The sequence below is a fragment of the Homarus americanus genome, unplaced genomic scaffold (assembly GCF_018991925.1).
Source record: "Homarus americanus isolate GMGI-L3 unplaced genomic scaffold, GMGI_Hamer_2.0 scaffold39675, whole genome shotgun sequence".
Taxonomy (NCBI): Eukaryota; Metazoa; Arthropoda; class Malacostraca; order Decapoda; family Nephropidae; genus Homarus; species Homarus americanus.
This window is the reverse complement of record NW_024736071.1, coordinates 13,689,640-13,708,214: the sequence shown is the minus strand read 5'-3', so window position 1 is coordinate 13,708,214 and position 18,575 is coordinate 13,689,640. Positions and strand designations below refer to the sequence as shown.

At 41.2% G+C, this 18,575-nt stretch overlaps 1 protein-coding gene across 2 annotated transcripts in view; it reads right to left on the bottom strand.

Annotated features, from left to right (window-relative positions):
• Positions 1-18,575, bottom strand: part of LOC121871806 (coatomer subunit alpha-like) — a 169,997-nt gene that overhangs the window by 108,663 nt on the left and 42,759 nt on the right. For both annotated transcript variants that reach the window (XM_042374305.1, XM_042374306.1), the window contains exon 2: positions 2,953-3,100. In XM_042374305.1, the coding sequence (XP_042230239.1) occupies positions 2,953-3,100 (148 nt within the window). The remainder of the gene's footprint in view (positions 1-2,952; positions 3,101-18,575) is intronic.

Genomic DNA, 18,575 nt, shown 5'->3' with positions numbered 1-18,575 from the left:
TAAATAAGCACTAGACCTTGGCATCAACTGTCAAACATATCACCTCACCTTTGTCCCTCCCCCCATCTTCCCAGCCAGTAAACAGACCATTTCGCATCCCTTAATTTTAGCTGTGTTGATTTATGAGTGTTTGTTTTAACATAATACTAAAAAAAAATAATGTTTTGTTTATTCTAGGAGATGGGCTGAGGTGCATGTGGGTAGACTCTCAGTCTTTTTAGTATTTTGTGTTTCTCCCAAGTATCAAACTAAATTATTCCATTGAAACAACACTTCGATTTAGTGCGAATTCGGGTTAAAGTGACCTCTCTTGGAACCTATTTCGTGTCATATCGACGTTCTACTGTAGTAGTAGTATATGAGAGAGAGAGAGAGAGAGAGAGAGAAAGAGAGAGAGAGAGAGAAAAAACGCACGCATGTATTGGTATGTGTTTTGTGTGTGTGTGTGTGTCTACACACACACATATTTACAAAACCGATAAAGGAAATTACTGTCTAGAATGAAAGGCTCCCTGTCCCACTCGCAAAAATGCTGGCAACTTTAAAACTACCCACAGACATTCTTGGGTACATCCAAGGTGTCATCCGCAAATAACCGGGAACCGCGAAGTAAAAATCTGCGAACTTGAGGGCTCCCCTGTATATCAGTTGTGATAGATTACAGTGCAGAATAATACTTTGACAATACCAACGGGGTTACTTCAGCTAAGAGTAATCGTCTAGTGCTAGCCAGATGAAAATACTGTACACTATAGTACTATACGAGTAGTTAATAATAGAATGACAAGGGGATGAATTTATGTACTACAGTAGGTAAGGTGTTCTTTTGCAAAAAGGGGGCCTTTATAAGCAAATGGATTAATGTATGAATATGTTTGAATCTTTATCTTGTAGAAAAAGCAAAGTTTTGTGTAACCCCTTTACTATGAGATGGAACTTCCCCAGCTGAAAAAAAGTCTGGTGGTAGCAAAAATAAAATAGATGAGATAACATGATAATGAAGAGATTAATTAGTTATCAAAACAAGTAACTTCAGTATTTTCATCTGGCTAACACTACATGATTACACTCCGCTGCAGAAACCCTGTCGGTATTGTGTTATTCTGCATTGTAATCTCTCCAAACTGATATACACCTCCCCCTCACAGAAAGACACCTACCCCAACACACCCCTCCCCTCACTAGTGAATGCTTCGAATTCACACTTCCAAGTTTGGGGTCTCACACCTCAGGGAGAGAGAGGCCTGGCAACACTAGTGATAAACACAGGAGTGGAGCTTACTATACATTAGAAACCTGATGGACTGAGAGTTTTTGCATTGTGATAGGAAACACTACTGGAACTTATAGGAGATATTTATCATATTGTGGCACAGCTGGATGCACCATGGGTAATGGCAAAGGGCCCATTACATCTTGAGACCTAGTGTCAACAACCCGAATGTTTAACAAGTCAACCTCTCTTACCTTTCTTAATCCTTTGGGAAGTAGAAAACTATATACCAGGGCAAAGTTTATAAGGATTTCAACAATTTAGTGCAGTTCAAAACTACTGGACGAGCAAATGATCATGTTTACATCTGGTGCCGTGTGAGCCTACAGAGGCAGTCATTGCTAAGTGTTTCCCACATGCCATTAATATTTTCAAGAGTGAATTCCACCCTAGAAACTCATTTATCTTACTGTACGTACTTTATTTCTCCATTTTATTTTATCAATACTAATAATGATATTTTCAGTGAATAATTTTCTTTATATTTATACTCTTTCAACAGCACCTTCCATTGTCAGTTGACAGTACCCCAAGTGAAGCCTCTACTTATTCATTAATCAAGTTTACAACACGACAGTACATGTAATGGTGCTTTACCTTCAACACCATTCTATGTCTGTGTCAATCTATTATACCCATAAAAAAATGAGCTCCATGCATAAATCCAATCACTTCTTTCTATACCCAAAGACCTTATTACTCTAGGTACTCTTTATTTTCCTATTCAAATCACCAATTAGCAAATAATTTTATCTCCCTCAACTGAATTACATACACAACATCCAGACTCACTTAAAATTTACTATTCACCTCTTTATTTTGGTGGTCTTGGAACATTGCCCACTAAAAACCTAATTCTGACAACAAGGAATCAACCACCTTCATTCTAATACAGTTACACATCAAATTAATTTAAACATTTACCTGCATCACATTGTGTACCTTTCCTATTTTATTTTCGTACAGACAGCCATCCTTCACTCACTCTATTCTCTCCGTTCATTAATTCCTCAGACAATTTTAATCTTTTCAGTATGACCAAATTTGTTCATCACCAAATCTTTAATGTGCAAAATCAAATACTGTACCCTGTAATGCTCAACCTTAAAAATGTGTTCATAGGTTACACTACAGTAGAGGCAAGACTGTGTCATTTTTAACATTGATGCTATGGGATGAAGACTTCTCTACTGTTGATTCTTCTTTGGTCACCGTGACACAGCATCCCCCTGGGTGGCTTGGCACTTATTCCAAACAACTGTACTCTATCAGTAATGATTGTTTCCTTACATATACACTTTTGTATCATCTATTTTTATTTTTCCATTCTATCTTTCTCTTCTTATTCCAACATTATATTTTCTGCATATGTAATTACCAAGGCCAGACTTTGGTACTGTAATTACATATGCAGTTGGAGATAATGTCTGCCCAGGTGACAACAGAGACAATACAGCATCTATTATCAAGCATGTAACAAAGAAATATCTAGAGAAGGGGAGAAAACTGTACAGATATTTCGTATTTGTAGCATTATAAAGGGATTCTGAAAGGGTACCTACATGAGGTAGTACTGTACAGTTATTTTCTGACATAAAATACAGTACATTATTGTGATTTATCTCTGTAAATGGTCTAAAACAAGATGTCAAAGTAAACCAAGACAAATATAGTATAACCTTAATCTTGTAGTCATCTCCTCCAGACACAAATAATGGCTGCTGCTGGTGGAAACAAACTGCTCGCACAGGTCCTTCATGCTCATCAAACTTGTCCACCATTGTACACATACGATAGTCCCATAGCTGGATGATCCCACTGTGCAAGCTGTAAATAAACATGAAAATCAGTGAGCAAACTAAGAAAATTAAAAACAATATATCAATAAAAGGCTATTTAGGAATGCAAACTACAGTAGAAGTTTAGAGGAATTTTTAAAGAGAAATGCACACAAATCAATACAGTACAGGTATCACTGAACTGAATGGTAGAGCATTTTCATTTGTACGTGGTTAGACAATCTATAGGCCCGTATTTTATTCTCTGGCAGACATATTCTGCAAAAGGTACGTACAAAGGGTCCTACTGTTGCAAAATATTTCTCGTGGGCCAAATTAAAATTTCCCAAGCTTTGTATTTGCTGAGCATCTTTCTGGAAGAGCTTCTGACAACTAACCTGAGGCAAAGTTGGCCTCTTGCCCATTAGTATTAGATGGACCATGACTGACTTAAGACATACCATATCTGCTTGTATGTGGCACCCCAGGCAGGTGGAAATTTATACCATTATACTGTACTGTATTTGATTCTGGAGATAAGGATGCATAGTGATATACAGTAGAAGTGAAGATGGTAACTTTCAAGATTTGACAAGTGAATCTGAGGGGAAATTTAGGAAAGAGGATGAAGAATATGCTGGCTGTGATGAAGCAGTTTCCACCAGCCATGTGTACACTTATGAGGCTCCAACATGAGATTGAATTTATTACAGTACTATAATTGTTTATTTCATGAACTTTGATGGTGTAAATCAAGAGTTTATGGTTGGATTCAAATGTTTTTATGTTTTAATATTTTATATTCCCCCTACAGAGGGCAATGACCATAAGTTGCCATCACCATCCTCAAAGGGTTAAGTTACTTTCAATGGCTGATGGTAAAACTTCAACAATGAAGAATGAAAAATAAACATTCAAGTACTGTACTGAAGAGGAATTCACAGTATTTTCTGCCACCTTGAAATACTTGAAAACAATAACCTATAACCCTTTGAATTAAATGAAGATGAATGAAGTTATTGGCACAGTATATGAAAGGATGAAAGTTACTCTGTCAAAGTATATTACTGCACTACTGTACGTACATTAATACCCCATTGAAAGCTGATTCACTATTAACCACTTGGCTTTTTTTTCTTTTAATTCAATAAAACAGGTAAAAAATTGTGAATTCTAATGAACTGGGTACACCCACCATTTTCGTTTATGTTGGCTGAGCAAGCAAAGTGTCTGGGTGGAAGACCAGACTCAGTGCCACATGCTTTAAGCTAGTTTATCATCATGGGAAAAGCAAGAAGCATCTTTAACCACCTTAAGGAAGAAGAAGGTGAGGGATTGGTGACGGAGACATTTACGGACTCGTGTGTACCGACCTCTGCTGTCATTGCTCAAGTGGGTTGGCACTCACTCGAACAAGTGTCTTCACCACTTAGTTAATGATTTTGCTGTGTATTATGTGCTTGATTTATTCTTTAATTAATTACCTCTGTGTATTAGCAGGCAAATTAAGCATCATATATCAATCACAACTTTTAAATAACACTGTTAAGAATGCATTTCCAAATCAAGTTGAAAGCTGAACCACTGAAAGCTCTCTTCTCCAAGAATGCATCCTGAGCTTACAATGAGGTATATGTAACTACTGTACTGTACCTCAAAACTGTAAATACCTGTACAGTACACCATTAAAATTTATGTAGTATCTGTCCTCCCTTCTGGGGTAGGGTGGGAGTACAGTACAGTACTGTATTAAGCTCCATCCCATTAAAAAGAAAACTTACAAACTTAAGCTTAAGGTGTATGCTTCAGAAGACTAGACTAGACTAGACTAGACGTACGTGTGTGTGTGTGTCATTATAGAAAGTCTGTATATCTATCACACAGTATTTCATTAGTCAGTACTGTACAGAACTCTATAAATTACAAGTTTCAGTTGAAAAATGTGAACATAGAAATACAAAAATGTCAGAGTTTGATGTACCAAGACTACATACAGCTTCAAGGACATCCACCTAAGTGAACAATAATAAACCTATTGGTATTCTGGACAAATAAAAACTTGAACAAAATTGCAAGTTACTTTTTTTTCTTTGGACAGTCTGTAATGGGTCACACTTTCTGGGTAGTAAGCGATGACCATTCTACTTTGATTGATAGGTAAAGTGATTTTACGTGCTACATCAGATGTTCCAGCTGGACAACTTCTTCATACAGTATTGTACAGTACAGCCATAACTTGTGGACATCAAATCATTATGTTCAATATAAAGTGCTGTACATAAATCAAGAATTGAGCCATAAGCTCACTAGTCCAACTACCCATAATAAAGAACAGCCCTCATTAATTCTATCACATTATATTTCTTCCAATCTAAGTTTTCACTTGGAGTTGGTTAATGGCAACAAACCTCAAGCAAGGTAATAGGAAACACTGCACTGTATGTGCAACGGAAATGAAAAAAAAAAAGGCACTGAAAAAATCCTCCTATCCTCACCTTGTATACAAAGAATATAGCAAAGACTCTTTCATATCCACCTTATCCAATTCACACAATATACAGAGCATATCAGTGACTCGAGGAAAGATCAGACAAAGGTCAAGGGAATCAGTGAACAGCAGGCAATACACAAAGGAGAAATAAGTGATTGTAAGAGAAACCATGAAATAAACAATGAATGTACAATATACAGTATGTGAGAACAGAACAACAACCCCACAGCCAGGCAGAGGTACTGTTTGCATTATCATACCTACTGTATACCGGTAACTGATCACCCTTAAACAGTATTCTGGGATAACGTAAATGGTTTAGTTCAGAGCCATCATTGTATTGTAACTTTGACAAAAAATAAATAAAAAAAAACAGTACAGTACACAAATATAGATAATGTATTTTCCTTGAAAAGAGAGAGGTGTAAACCTCTAATTTTGATCCAATTGTTAAATATATTTAGGAAGATTAAATCCAGATGAAAACGAATCTAATACTGTACTGTGTAACACTAATTGAAACATGTAAGATTAAACTGATCGTTAATTCCACATTAAAAAGTATCTATGATCAACATATGAGCATATTTTATTACCCTGAGCCCCTGAAAACTACAGTACAGTACATTACAATGATGCAAGTACACTAACATAATTTCCATTACAAACAAATAAACTTGGCTTGGAAATACTTCGGAGATAGTACAGTATACCAATTTTAAATCCAAACCAATGAGTGTAGGCTTATACAGGTAGTACTATGATGCCATATGTCAATGTTGAAACATTTGGGTAGGTGATATTGTGAAAAGGAAATGTGGGTGGAGTCTTGGGTGTGGCCCCTTAAAAGGTAATGCTTGGCCGAGAGCAAGGCAATTTTTAGATTGGGCTCAGGGAGTTGGAGTACCAGGTAATTGGGCTGGGGCTCTTCATGGGAAGCCAGGTTGGAGTTAACCAATGCATTGGGTGGCCGTGTGCCATATATTACAGCTTACCAACAGTGCTTAGAAATGGCTCTGTTATATCACTTGATATATATATATATATATATATATATATATATATATATATATATATATATATATATATATATATATATATATATATATATATATATATATATATATAGAGAGAGAGAGAGAGAGAGAGAGAGAGAGAGAGAGAGAGAGAGAGAGAGAGAGAGAGAGAGAGAGAGAGAGAGAGAGAGAGAGAGAGAGAGAGAGAGAGAGAGAGAGAGAGAGAGAGAGAGAGAGAGAGAGAGAGAGAGAGAGAGAGAGAGAGAGAGAGAGAGAGAGAGAGAGAGAGAGAGAGAGAGAGAGAGAGAGAGAGAGAGAGAGAGAGAGAGAGAGAGAGAGAGAGAGAGAGAGAGAGAGAGAGAGAGAGAGAGAGAGAGAGAGAGAGAGAGAGAGAGAGAGAGAGAGAGAGAGAGAGAGAGAGAGAGAGAGAGAGAGAGAGAGAGAGAGAGAGAGAGAGAGAGAGAGAGAGAGAGAGAGAGAGAGAGAGAGAGAGAGAGAGAGAGAGAGAGAGAGAGAGAGAGAGAGAGAGAGAGAGAGAGAGAGAGAGAGAGAGAGAGAGAGAGAGAGAGAGAGAGAGAGAGAGAGAGAGAGAGAGAGAGAGAGAGAGAGAGAGAGAGAGAGAGAGAGAGAGAGAGAGAGAGAGAGAGAGAGAGAGAGAGAGAGAGAGAGAGAGAGAGAGAGAGAGAGAGAGAGAGAGAGAGAGAGAGAGAGAGAGAGAGAGAGAGAGAGAGAGAGAGAGAGAGAGAGAGAGAGAGAGAGAGAGAGAGACCTAAATTCTCTTGGTACCAAAATGCTACTCTGTAATTAATAAAACTCCCCACTACACCTGACCACCTCCTCCCTACACTACACTCGACCACCCCCCCACTACAGTACACTCAACCACCTCCCTCCCACTTTACTCGACCACCTCCTGTTTGAATATTAGGGTCACCGTACACATGCCATTCACTTTAGGCTATTATGACCACCCGTGAGTCCCTTGACATCCATGTGTGTCTGTGAGTCACTTGGCATCCACATTGGCACCTATGAGTCACTTGGCATTCACATGGGTACCTATGAGTCACTTGGCATCCATATGAGCACCAGTGAGTCACTTGACAGCCATATGAGCACCAATGAGTCACTGGACAGCCACAATAGCACCTGTGACTCACTTGGTAACCATATGAGCACCTGTGAGTCACTTGTCAATCATAACAGCACCTGTGAGTCACTTGGCAACCATGAGTATCTGTGAGTCACTTGGCAACCATGAGTATCTGTGAGTCACTTGGCAACCATGAGTATCTGTGAGTCACTTGGCAACCATATGTGCACCTGTGAGTCACTTGGCAATCATGTGTGCACCTGTGAGTCACTTGACAATCTTATGTGCACTTGTGAGTCACTAGGCAATCTTAACAGCACCTGTGAATCACTTGGCAATCATATGTGCACCTGTGAGTCACTTGGCAACCATATGAGCACCTGTGAGTCACTTGGCAACCATGAGCACCTGTGAGTCACTTGGCAACCATATGAGCACCTGTGAGTCACTTGGCAACCGTGAGTCACTTGACTGAGCACCTGTGAGTCACTTGGCAACCATGAGCACCTGTGAGTCACTTGACAACCGTGAGCACCTGTGAGTCACTTGGCAACCATGAGTACCTGCGAGTCACTTGGCAACCATGAGCACCTGTGAGTCATGATGGGCACACGAGAGTAATTTTTATATAATATGTCCTAAGTTATATAGGGCCATTATAAGAATCTGGTGTTAATATGTATACACACACAGTATATATAAACAAGTACAGTATACTGTATATACAGTATACTACATATACTGTATGTGTGTATGTAGTGCCCAAAGAAAACATGCAATGAATAGAAGATGGTGGGATTGAGTAGCAGCATGGTGACATAATCTAGTACATAGCCTCAAGAAACAAATTGTTACTGCTGTCACTATTGGTGGACGAGGGATGAAAAGGGTAAACAGGTATACCGGACAAAAACTGGACTGTGGGGGAGGAAGGCCAGTCGTCTTAGAAGGGCACCATGTTAACGGTAAATGATGACACAGGAAATAACAACAATAATTGGCCCTCTGAAGAAACTGTAAATAATGAATCATTTTAAAATATAGTTGGACCATAAATAGTATTCAACAAACACGAAATATGAAACACCATAATTAGTGAACAAAGTAAACAAAAATCGAAGACATACAATTTAAACGTGTGAGGTAACAATGGGAGAGGGTCAGGTACAGCATCACAATTAGGAAACAAGGACTCACTGAAGCATACACTAACGGTGCAGACATAATTTCCGAGCAGAAATAATAAAGTGAGAACTACGCACAAACACACAAGGGGGTGGGGAAAACGAGTAAATAGGTTAGTCAATTAAAATAAAACAGGTAGAAAGATGGGTAAAGTGTAGTTACCGGTAAATTTAGAAAACGGTTTGTTGGGAGAGCATTAAAGAGGTCGGGGGTTCATCCGCACAAAAAAAAAAAAAAAACAGTAGGCAGGGCGGTAGGGAGGGACTCCAAGGTGAACTGGCACACTCAGTAAGGGGGGGATTCGCCCAAACCGGGTTAGCACCACAGCTCTCCCTTGTACACTGGTACAGTAATACTCTTTCTGTTGTGGTAAATTACTCACTGCTATTTAACAAGTTCCTCTACACACTCCTATGTAATGAAATCTGAGAATCAATATATTTACTCAGTTCTCAGAAGCCTGGGTTGGATATAAGAAGGGTGTCCAGTGAGCCCCTACCGGATATGCAGGTTTACGTATTCGGGTGTTTAAGTTTCCTCCTGTATTAAAGAAAACTAGACCCATCAAGACACAAATGGATAGTAACATTTGGATACACAGGCTCGGCGCTGAAGCCTTCCACCACAATATTCAACTAAATAAAAAAAAATGACAGCTTAAGTTAAGCCATTGGAGCTGAACTAATGTTATCATGGTAGTCAGTCAGTCCACATGATGTAGGCTTTACACCCCATTATAGTTGATGAAGCCTCACCACATTAATCTCGATTCATCTGTGGGTAAAACCTTAAAACGATCTCATTTATTGACACAAAATGTAAAATTCTTGGTTTGGTGGCCGACGAGAATATTGAAAAATTCACCGAAATCTTTTAAAAGTGTGTCAGCATGTTACTGAGTAAGGCAGTGGTTCTCAACCTTGTTTGCCCCATGCACCCCTTTCACCATATGTCAGAATGTCATTCCCCCCTCCTTTCCAAGATTGTCTGCCTCAAAAAGTGCATTCCAAATAATATGCATATAATACTGAAAATCCTTTATTTTTTCCATATTAGTATCAGTTTCCCCCCCCCCTGAAAACCTGAGGGGGGAAATTCCCCCCCTGGTTGAGAACCCCTGGTGTAAGGGATATCCAGAGGTATCCAATGAATATATAACACTGCTCTGACAAACGTTCCAGTTGAAAATGGTGATATGGCGGCGTGGCTGAAGGTGGACGAGGTATTAACAGTGGCGGTGGTACATTAATAACAACTACAGTATCAACGTAAGTACAATATTAACAACCTTATGAAAAACAAAAATACTGGCACATCAACTGCTTCAGGACTAACTTTGAAATAGTAGTTGCACTATAAGAAAGTTCACAATGGACGTTTGTGTAGTGCCTTAACCAAAAGAATGACAGCGACCAGGCAAAAGTTGTATATGCCAGGGACTTTGTCACCAGAAAGCTGGAGGCTACCAGGAAGACCTAACACTCTCCTCGTTGATCATCAGAAACTCACACGCACCAGCGAATGCCAGGTCCTTCGTCCCAGTTTCCTACATCTCAATAACTCCAGTACTGAACACCCAGCATACTTGTAAAGTGACATCCAGTCCAAACTACTCCTGGACGCACTTTATAACAAGAGACAAGCAACCACCGATTAGTTTCACCTGAATTTATAGCACTGTATGATCTAGTGTGGTCACATCCATAACCCCAAAAACGACACTGTGGCAATGATTCTCCAGACCCAATATGAAAAACAAAACCTACTGTACATAACAGTGTTGGGTTTAATTTAACTTCAGTTCACTGGATTAAAAAGTGGATTTTACTTAAAGATTTAATTCATCTAAATTTTAATTACACATCTCTCTTTCGCCTTGGGAAATAATCGGAAATAAATTACAAATGTTCAATTACCGAATTTTATTTCCTCTTTATTTCATGTACACAGTGATTATTTTGAAATGGAATTGAGCCCAAGCCTGCAGCGCAAACTGGGAGCTAAAATGTGCATTTGTGTACTCAGTAAAGTTGGATGCCTAACAGTGGTGCCGATACTTTTGCCTTTTCTTTGCCATTTCCAGGAGTTTTCTGTTGGCCAGGAATTTCTGGTATATGATGGTACACTCTTCTGAGAGGTTGTTACAGATTTGGCGCTCTGCCCTGAGACTGTCCACTTCCAGACGGTTACTCTCATTTCTTCATGCTGAAGTCATCATCGAAAAAAAAAAACCTTTGTGAGGTTTTGCATTGTATTCCCCAACCTCTCCTCTGTCTCCTGGGTAAGTCAGAGAGAGCTAATTGGGAACCTGTACATGTGGGTGGGAGTCCTCTGAAAAGACTGTTTTATGTCACACATTCCTCCCTGAGCAATAAATTATTGCTCAGGGAGGAATGTGTGACATACAACAGTCTTTTCAGAGGACTCCCACCCACATGTACAGGTTCCTAATTAATAATAAAATAATAATAATAATTAACGGTTTATTGAAAGAGCTTGGCAGCCAGAAGGCTGAAAATATACAGTTACATATTTGGGGAATGGGTTACGAATTTCAAATAATATACAAGTAGCATAAGTGATACAAATAAGATATATAATAACTAGAAATAGTATTTACTGGGAGTGAATACACTGGTTTATTACAAGTTAATGATAATTTTTACAATGGTTGGGACTGGGCTGTTCTTATAGCGATCAGTTCGTGCACGTATGGGCTGGATGCGATTGTGGTGTCGAACAGCAATTCTCGGGCTAGGGATCTCAGGTGGTAGTAGGATTTGAATTGAATTGGAATTGATGAAAAAAACCCAGTGAATTGAATTGGAATTGAAAAATACAAAATTAAAATTAATTGAATTGAATTGGAATTGATATGAATTGATAAAATAATATATTATACTGTAATATGTGTCTTCATTATTTTGCAATAATTAACTTATATTCAAATAAAAACTAAAATATACAGTTAGCTAGCACAAAAAAATGATAAAAATATATCAAGTGATGTATTAATTTTCATTGAACTGAGAAACTATTTCCTGCATATTTCACGTGTTTCTAATAAATATATTTCAGATATATTTAAGATTCGCAACAAGTTCAGTTCCTGTCAGTGGGCCTGACTGAGATGGTGTGGGTAAAGCACACGTGTTTAATACACGACCTGGCAATGGCCTGGCCTGCCCTGTTGGTCTGTAATTGGCAGTATAAGCTTGCCACTCTGCCCTCCTTCTGTCCATATTGAAGTGACTGGGGCATAACACATATTAGTATTGAACTGTCCGCACTCCGACTCAGCAGTGTTAGTCAATGTCACTGTGACAGGTGACTTATATCTGTCTCAAAAGCAGATATCTTATGTGGGCAAAATGCCACCCAAATCAAATGTGGAACAACTTGATGAAGATGATGAGTTTGATGATAATGACTGTGATATCCTAACACCTGATGACACTACAAAGTTTGAATGCCTACCCCCAAACCGCAGTCCAGGCTTCGCTCATACTTTGCACCTAGTGGTGAAGGATGGCATGGAGCAAGATGGCCAGATCAAGGAAATTCTTGCAAAAGTATCAGAGCTCGTCAGCTTCTGCAGGAAATCAATAGTGGCTGCAGAAGTGCTCTCAAATGAATTCAAGCTCCAGATGGCAACATGTACATGCTGGAATAGCCAGTTGACGAAGATGAGTACTTCGAGTTTTACCTGAAGTTTGGAACAAACTTGACACTCCCTACAAGCTGAAGCAGTATGAGCTGAACACCATCAAGGAGCTCTGTGAAATACTTGAGCCATTTGATTGTGACTAATCGGATTCAGGGACAAAACATGGTGACATCTAGTCTGGTAGTTAACTGTGTTCTTGGTGTTCGGGCTGCTTTAGCTAGTCTCCATGAAGTGTATAAAAGCAAGCTTGTTTCTGTACTCCAGTCCTCAACAGAAACTCGTCTGAATAAGTTTGAGTCTATGGAGGCTTTCCAGCTAGCTGCCACGTTACAAGCTGGACTGGTGTCATGACTATGACAATGAAGTGCAAGACATTCGTGACCTTCTGACTGAAATACAATATGGCACACAGTGTTGATCCTACAACAACAGACACTTCCCCTGCTGAACCACCACCGATGAAGAGGAACAAGTTTTTTGCCCTGGCCAACCGGTCTTCTACACCAAGACCAACTCCATCAGAAACTGAGGTCTCACTCTACCTCAACCAGCCATGTCTACAGGAAGCTGGTGATCCCCTTGGCTATTGGAAGGCCAAGCAGCCTGAGTTTCCCGTCCTCACCAGGCTTGCAGCAAAGTACCTGGCCATTCCTGCTATATCGGCTCCTGTGGAACGACTGTTCTCCATTGCTAGCAAGCTCTTCAGGCCAGAGAGGTGCAATTTAAGCGATAAAAGATTTGAGTACTTATGATGATCAGATGCAATCCTCAGTAACTTGGACTCATTCACATTTTGTTTACTAATACAAAAAATTAAACCATTTGAACTTTTGGTTGGTAAAGAATGTGATTGGTTTGTGTGGTAGAGCATTTTTTTTAAATAAAGAAGTTAATTTGAAACCTCGATTTTTTATTAGATTAATGGTAGATTAGAATTGATTTTGTATTGAAAAGCATTTGAATTGAATTGAATGAAATATAGACCATAATAAATTGAATTGAAATTGATTAATTCAAATTTTATTCAGAATTGGAAATGAATTGAATTGACAAAAATGAATTGACCCCATCTCTGCGAGAGAGCATTTCCCTCCATTTTCTATTTTGGCACTTAGCAGATTATGGTCGGGTGCTCCTTATATACAATATGTGTTAGGTTTTTTTTTTTGGGGGTGAAATCGGTTAATTTGCAAAGTTACTAGGTTGCTGATTTGACTTTCTGCTTCATTTACACACAATTGCAGGGTCTCAGTTGTTTCTCTTACTTTGACAACACAACACGCATACAGTATATCGTTTCTCACTACAGTATTGATCTTATTTTTCATTTTTGTATTTCTTTATGGTTTATTATTATTATTATTATTATTATCATCATCATCATCATCATCATCAGTGATATTATTATTATTTTTATTTTTTTATTATAACTCATTTACTATGAACTAATTATTATTATTGTTATTATTATTACCTCCCCCCAGGCCCCGATGTGGATCAGTGACCTGTGCCCGGGTGGGCTAATCCCTGAAAAAAACATGTGGTCAAGATGGTTCACCAGTATATAAAATTCACAGGAGATGACCATAAGTGAGACACCTCCGTCACACAAATTTGTCAACGATTTCATGCAAAAAATTTTGAAAATATACTGTACAGTACAAGGCGAGACATATACAATTATATATAAGATTAACTTTCGCTTCACTTCTGTAGGATATTTCTACTCCAGTGTTGGGTTAAAAGTGGAAGTGGATCCCAAATGACTGACGGCCACCACTTCAATAACTACCCCAACTATGAATTTAAGACTCATGCTATAGCAGGATGGACTAGGGGACGCCCTAATCAATCGTTTGCAGTTGAACTCAACCGGCAACCGTCGGGTCAGGAGGTGAATGCTATAACCACTGACCGGCCGCGCCCCACTGGTCCAGTGAAAGAGCACAGTCGACTAATCTGAGTTGCTAAGTGATCAATTTTCCCCAGATAATATTGGACGCGTGTCAACTCCTTTCATTATTCATTGGAGGTACGAAGGTCTGGGGTCTGAACAACACTCTGTTTTAACGATGCCAGTAGCGGTGTACTCATCTTAGGACAATGTCTGCCGAACTTCCATATACAAACAATACCTCACTAGTCGGGAATCGAACCCTGGACCTCTGCGTGCGAACAGGGATTCCTGTTCACACGCATAAAAATAACCTTTAAATGTATTAACCAACCTTGTCTTGTGGTGTGTAAACAATGGGTGGATGAGTATCCCCTTGATAATTTCTCAAGCAATTTTTTTTCATAAAAGATTCTCAACTTTATTTTTTGTACAATTACACATGTGTGCCTATAAAATACTTCCTTACATTCCACAAAACTAGGTGAAAGTAAAATCTTCCAAGTTATACTCGATATAACAGCAGTTGCAACATTGTTGTGAGCATAATACTTAGGATTACTATACAAGTGGTGAGTGGCGTGGGCAGCGGTGGCCACCACACCTCGTAATAATGGTTAAATCAGCACCTCCATCACACGTCATGTTCTCCAGGAGGAAGTATCTATAAAGAAAAACTATTGGACTGAAGAAAAAAGAAGGAAGAGGCAGATGCCCAAGTCTGGGTGGAAAGATAAACTAATGATCTCTGGTACAACGGCCAGCGGCGGTCACATCACCTCACTCTTACATCACTCTATAGCGGATGTACTGTACCTAGTTGGCATCATCAAAACAAAGCTATAATTTTATTAACTCTTTAACTGTTCACTCGTCCATAACTGTCACAGCTGGATATTTGCAATCAACACAACGGATCTGGCTTGCTGGTGACATTCAACAGCTAGTTACCAAGTTATTTTTTCTAATATCCCCAACATGTGTGTACTGTATGCCGGTTACCTCTTTAAACACACACACACACACACACACACACACACACACACACACACACACACAGTAAATCCTTCCTCAAAACTGTACCTGGCATATCAATATTTCTATCGTGTAAACAAATCTGATTAATATCTCAGACACGCACCTTCAACTTTGCCTGGTGTAGCTGCTTGACACTCCGGGGGGACGACCAGAAATAATTGTATCGCCTTATTTCCTAGAGTCAGGCAAAACTTAATGTCCAGTTCTTATCATAAATGTCATCACCCTGAGCGTGTTAACGTCATTTGCCCCGCCCCCCTCCCTCCTCATTTGTGACATATTAAGGGGTACCCGATAGCTCTCGTTCTAGGCATGATTACAACTCCATAATCTGTGTGTGTGTAACGTAATATGCCTGACCTTCCTACACGACCTCTTCCTCTCCCAGACACGACGTGCCCTCCCTCCCTTTCTCATCCACACCTACCCTTTCCCTTCACTGCCTCTCTCACCCACACCCCCCTTCCCTCACTGAATCTCCCACCCACCCCCCTTCCCTCACTACCTCTCCCACCCCCCCTTCCCCTCACTGTCACTCCCACCCCTTACTGCAAGTACCAGTTCCACAAGTTGACCTTTATGACCCCTTTCAACACATCCACCCCCCCCTACCATCCCCGCTGGCTCCTTGAGTGGGTCGCACGACTTAAGGTCTCGGGCTCCAACAATACTCATGATACAAGTACCACACAATGTGTCAGCTTATGAAAGGTCACTTACATGGGGAAAAATATACATGAAAAGCACACAAACCAAGTGATGCCTTATGTATCCCAACAATGGTGTTAGCGGCCCGACGTCTTCCAAGGACTCAATGAGGTCAACCCATTTTTCCCACAACCGAAAGTTACTTCGAACAAAATTCCATTATACAAGGACAAAGCACCAAGATATACATGATGAGAGTGGCACAACGTGTATATGAATGAGGGATGTCTGGAGCATAGTTAAATAACAACCTCCACACCTCAGGTACAAACGGTCACATCGTTCACCCACACATTAAGTAATATAAAATAAAATTCTTACATAAGTTAAACATCACCTCCACAATGTCCCGATGCTGTATATGTACAGGAAAAGCGTCAAAACAAACCTGGAGGACAATAAACACCATCCCAACTTTAGGATTACACAACAATGACAATAAGCTGCCACAGCTGCCTTACTCGTATACACAAGTCGGTCATTTTTATCCCGCAAAAAATTCTGCATATATTATTGTCTAATCATCCTTATGGAGAAAAAAAAATCTCCAGTGGAATCTTTACACTAAACGGTGATAGAACGTTGAGGACAATCAAATAAAAAACACCGAGACAGGCTGACAAACATCGAGCATACCCCGAAACATAAAGGAGACTAATATTAACAAGAGTGAGAAAGAGGGAGGATTTGGCTGGTGCAAAGTGAGTATGGGAGGCGAGGGGGCGGGCGGACAAGTGTAGTGTGTAGACAAGAGTTGCCTGCAAGTGAACCAACCAAGGTGCGCAACGGGCCAGGTGAGAGGCGAGTGTTGGCCGGCCACCCCACACCAAGGACGACCAGCACCCAGCCATGAGACCTCCTCCTCACCCCCCACCCCTCCTACACCTTACTGCACGAGGACTACACCACCACCACCACCCTCCTACACCTTACTGCACGAGGACTACACCACCACCCTCCTACACCTTACTGCACGAGGACTACACCACCACCACCACCCTCCTACACCTTCCTACTGCACGAGGACTACACCACCACCACCACCCTCCTACACCTTACTGCACGAGGACTACACCACCACCCTCCTACACCTTACTGCACGAGGACTACACCACCACCCTCCTACACCTTACTGCCTACACCACCACCACCTCCACACCTTACTGCACGAGGACTACACCACCACCTCCTACACCTTACTGCACCACACCACCACCCCCTACACCACTGCACGGGACTACACCACCACCCTCCTACACCTTACTGCACGAGGACTACACCACGAGGACTTACACCACCACCTCCTACACCTTACTGCACGAGGACCACCACCACCTCCTACACCTTACTGCACCTACACCACCACCCTACCTTACTGCACGAGGACTACACCACCACCACCCTCCTACACCTACTGCACGAGAACTACACCACCACCACCCCACACCTACTGCACGAGGACTACACCACCACCACCACCTCCTACACCTTACTGCACGAGGACTACACCACCACCCTCCTACACCTTAATGCACGGGACTACACCACCACCACCCTACACCTTACTGCACGAGGACTACACCACCACCCCCTCCTACACCTTACTGCACGAGGACCACCACCACCACCCTCCTACACCTTACTGCAGGGACTACACCACCACCTCCTACACCTTACTGCACGAGGACTACTGCACCTTACTGAGGACTACACCACCACCCTTACTACTCCTACACCTGCACGAGACTACACCACCACCCTCCTACACCTTACTGCTGAGGACTACCACCACCCTCCTACACCTTACTGCACGGACTACACCACCACCACCACCACCTTACTGCACTACACCACCACCACCACCACCCACCTACACCTTACTGCACGAGGACTACAACTCACCACCCTCCTACACCTTACCACTACACCACCACCACCACCACTACACCACCACCCTCCTACACCTTACTGCACGAGGACTACACCACCACCACCCTACACCACTGCACCTTACTGCACGAGGACTACACCACCACCACCCTCCTACACCTTACTGCACGAGGACTACACCACCACACCCCTCCTACACCTTACTGCACGAGGACTACACCACCACCACATCTGCACTACACCACCACCACTCCTACACCAACTACACCACCACCCTCCTACACCTTACTGCACGAGGACTACACCACCACCACCCTCCTACACCTTACTGCACGAGGACTACACCACCACCCTCCTACACCTGCACGAGGACTACACCACCACCACCCTCCCACCTTACTGCATACACCACCACCCTCCTACACCTACACCACCACCACCCTCCTATGCACGAGGACTACACCACCACCACCACCTACTTTACTGCACGAGGACTACACCACCACCACCCTCACTACACCACCACCACTGCACGAGGACTA